The 2405-nt window shown below is 33.9% G+C and overlaps 1 protein-coding gene across 1 annotated transcript; it reads left to right on the plus strand.

The window, feature by feature from the left end:
* Nucleotides 1–1903: 1903 nt before the first annotated feature.
* K441DRAFT_533485 (uncharacterized protein) lies at nucleotides 1904–2080 on the plus strand (the record flags this gene model as incomplete). The annotated part of the gene is made up of 1 exon (XM_067642289.1): nucleotides 1904–2080. A coding segment is annotated over one exon (177 nt), but the record flags the coding sequence as incomplete, so codon positions are not given.
* Nucleotides 2081–2405: the final 325 nt, after the last annotated feature.

The raw sequence follows: 2405 nt of genomic DNA on the forward strand, positions 1-2405 counted from the left end.
TCTTCTAATATAGCTAATAAAGTTATAGATATAACAATGGGTCGGCCTGCATAATAATACTATATTAGTGCCTTTCCAGGTACGTTAACCCCGCGTTTACCTCTGTTTACTAGTTCTCTTTATGTTCTAATAGGCTTATCCTATAGGTAGCTTTGCATCGCTTTCTTTGTCGTAAGCCTATAATAATTACCCTGTTTTATTGTAAGATACTGGCCTCCTTAGCATCGCGTCCCTAAAGAGTTAAATTAATTACTTAAACTGGACAGATGGGAGATTTCTAGGATGAGTTAATGTGAGCCTTAATTAAGGTTTTATATTATAAAAGCCTTTCCTGCTAGGAACTAATTGGATTCTTCCCTATATTCCTTAGAGAATTGACTTAATCCTAAATCTAAGTAGGTGCTTTAATATTGCTTTACTAATGGCTGACTATATTAAGCCTGGGTTCCGTTTACTATTGCAAAATTTAGGGCTTACTAGTAGAGTTATAAGGCCTGCGGGCTAACTAGGCTGAAATGTAGTTACCTTCTTTTCTTTACTATAATGCACGCTCCTCTACCTATAGTTGCCGCGTACGTTTATATAGTGTTTATTTATTGCCTTATAATTTTCCGTACTTTTACTAGATATGGATAGTAGGGTTTTTCTAGTTATATAACTGGCTTTATCTAGGTAAAGGGGTAGCGGAAAATGCTTAGTATATATATAAGCCAAATATCGACCTAGAACTTTAGAAGTCATATTAGTCCTTAGTTAAGCGACTAATATTTAAAGCTCTAACTAATTAACTAAATCCGTCGCAGGTTAGACGAAGCTAATAATGACTTCTTAATATATATATAGAGGCTCTAGAGCCACGTTTAATAAAGTAGAGTTCTCGTTCTTAATCGTCCTGTTTAACACCAAATTACACCCTTAAATATTACTTAAGATATAGTCGAAACTAGAACTAGGAAAGAAAACCAACAAAATATATTATCTAAAAATGTTCTACTCGGCTTAGCGTAGCTTATAGATAGCGAGAAATATAGCGACTTGAAACTTATATACTAGGGGCTAAAGTTTAAAGTTTATAAAGCGATTATATGCACCCAATCTTCTATACTTATAGCTGCCTATAATAAAGGCTTTTAGGTAAAAGCTAATTAAATATTTAGTAGAATTGACCCTAACTAGGAACTAACTAATAGGTAGGAGGCGGCGACTAATATTATAAATATTAACGAGTTCGATTTCGGCACTATTAAGAGAATGATCTAATTTATGTATAAGAGGGACTATAATAATGGCGAGGAGGAGCGAGGATCTAATATTGTAAGTGTGGAAAAGCTTGGCTAAGGTAAGAAATATATTCACACGCTAATCTAATTTATCCGTACTTAAGCTTCGATCTATAGAATTAGAGGTAGCGTAACTTAATGACGCTGATGCCTTATTGCTATCTAAACCAGATAATAGCGGTGGCGATAATAAAGATATAATGATACGGCCGACGACGGCCTATATTATACTTCGTTACGTCTATATTAATGCAATTACCAATTACTACGATATATTATAGCTAAAAGAGCTTGCGAATATAAAAATCTAATACATTCTAGGAACTAGCTAGTCCGTAGACGGGTTTCCTAATATTGTTTAGGATGTCTTTAGCCTAATAGGCGACTTAGTATTATATAATATAATTACCTTAATAGTAGCTAAGTATATCGAAGAGCTTATTAAACTTAAGGACTTTATAGAGCTGGACGTTATAAGCGATTTCGCTATCGGTATTGTACGGACAGTGATTACCGCATCTAAGAATATGGAGGAAAACTTTATGCTGAAACTTTAAGCTGTCTAATCTCAGCTATAATAAATAGAATCACTACTTTAATCCGCCGAGGTAAGGTATGCCGTGGCTAAGCGTAAAAGTGAAAATATTAATAACTATCTTAATATCCTCTGCACGACTAGGACCTGTTATAATATTGGTTATAGAGCCGAGTTTATATATTATATTAAGGATAGTAGTTATCTATCCAACCCTAATTACCCTTATATACTTCGTTGCAAAAGGTATAAGCGTTATATATAAGTAAAGATACTTAGCTTAGGAGATTGGCTTAGGTAGGAAGTTATTATATAATACTTCTCTTCCTTTCTCCGTTTAGGTTAATTTAAGAAATTCGAATGTATATCTTATCTATAGTCGATCCGTTAGATATTATATAGCAACTATATTATCTATCTCCTATTAGCCTCCCCTTACCTTACCCCTTACCCCTTACTCTACCCTTTATCTTATCCTTTACCTTACCTTTACCCTTACCCTTACCTATTACCCCTCGCCCCCCTAGACGAATTATAAAATCCTAGTTATTATATCTATTCTACTAAATACTAGAATAGGATTGGATAAT

The sequence above is a fragment of the Cenococcum geophilum genome (genome assembly GCF_001692895.1).
Source record: "Cenococcum geophilum 1.58 unplaced genomic scaffold K441scaffold_2, whole genome shotgun sequence".
In the NCBI taxonomy this organism is placed as follows: domain Eukaryota; kingdom Fungi; phylum Ascomycota; class Dothideomycetes; order Gloniales; family Gloniaceae; genus Cenococcum; species Cenococcum geophilum.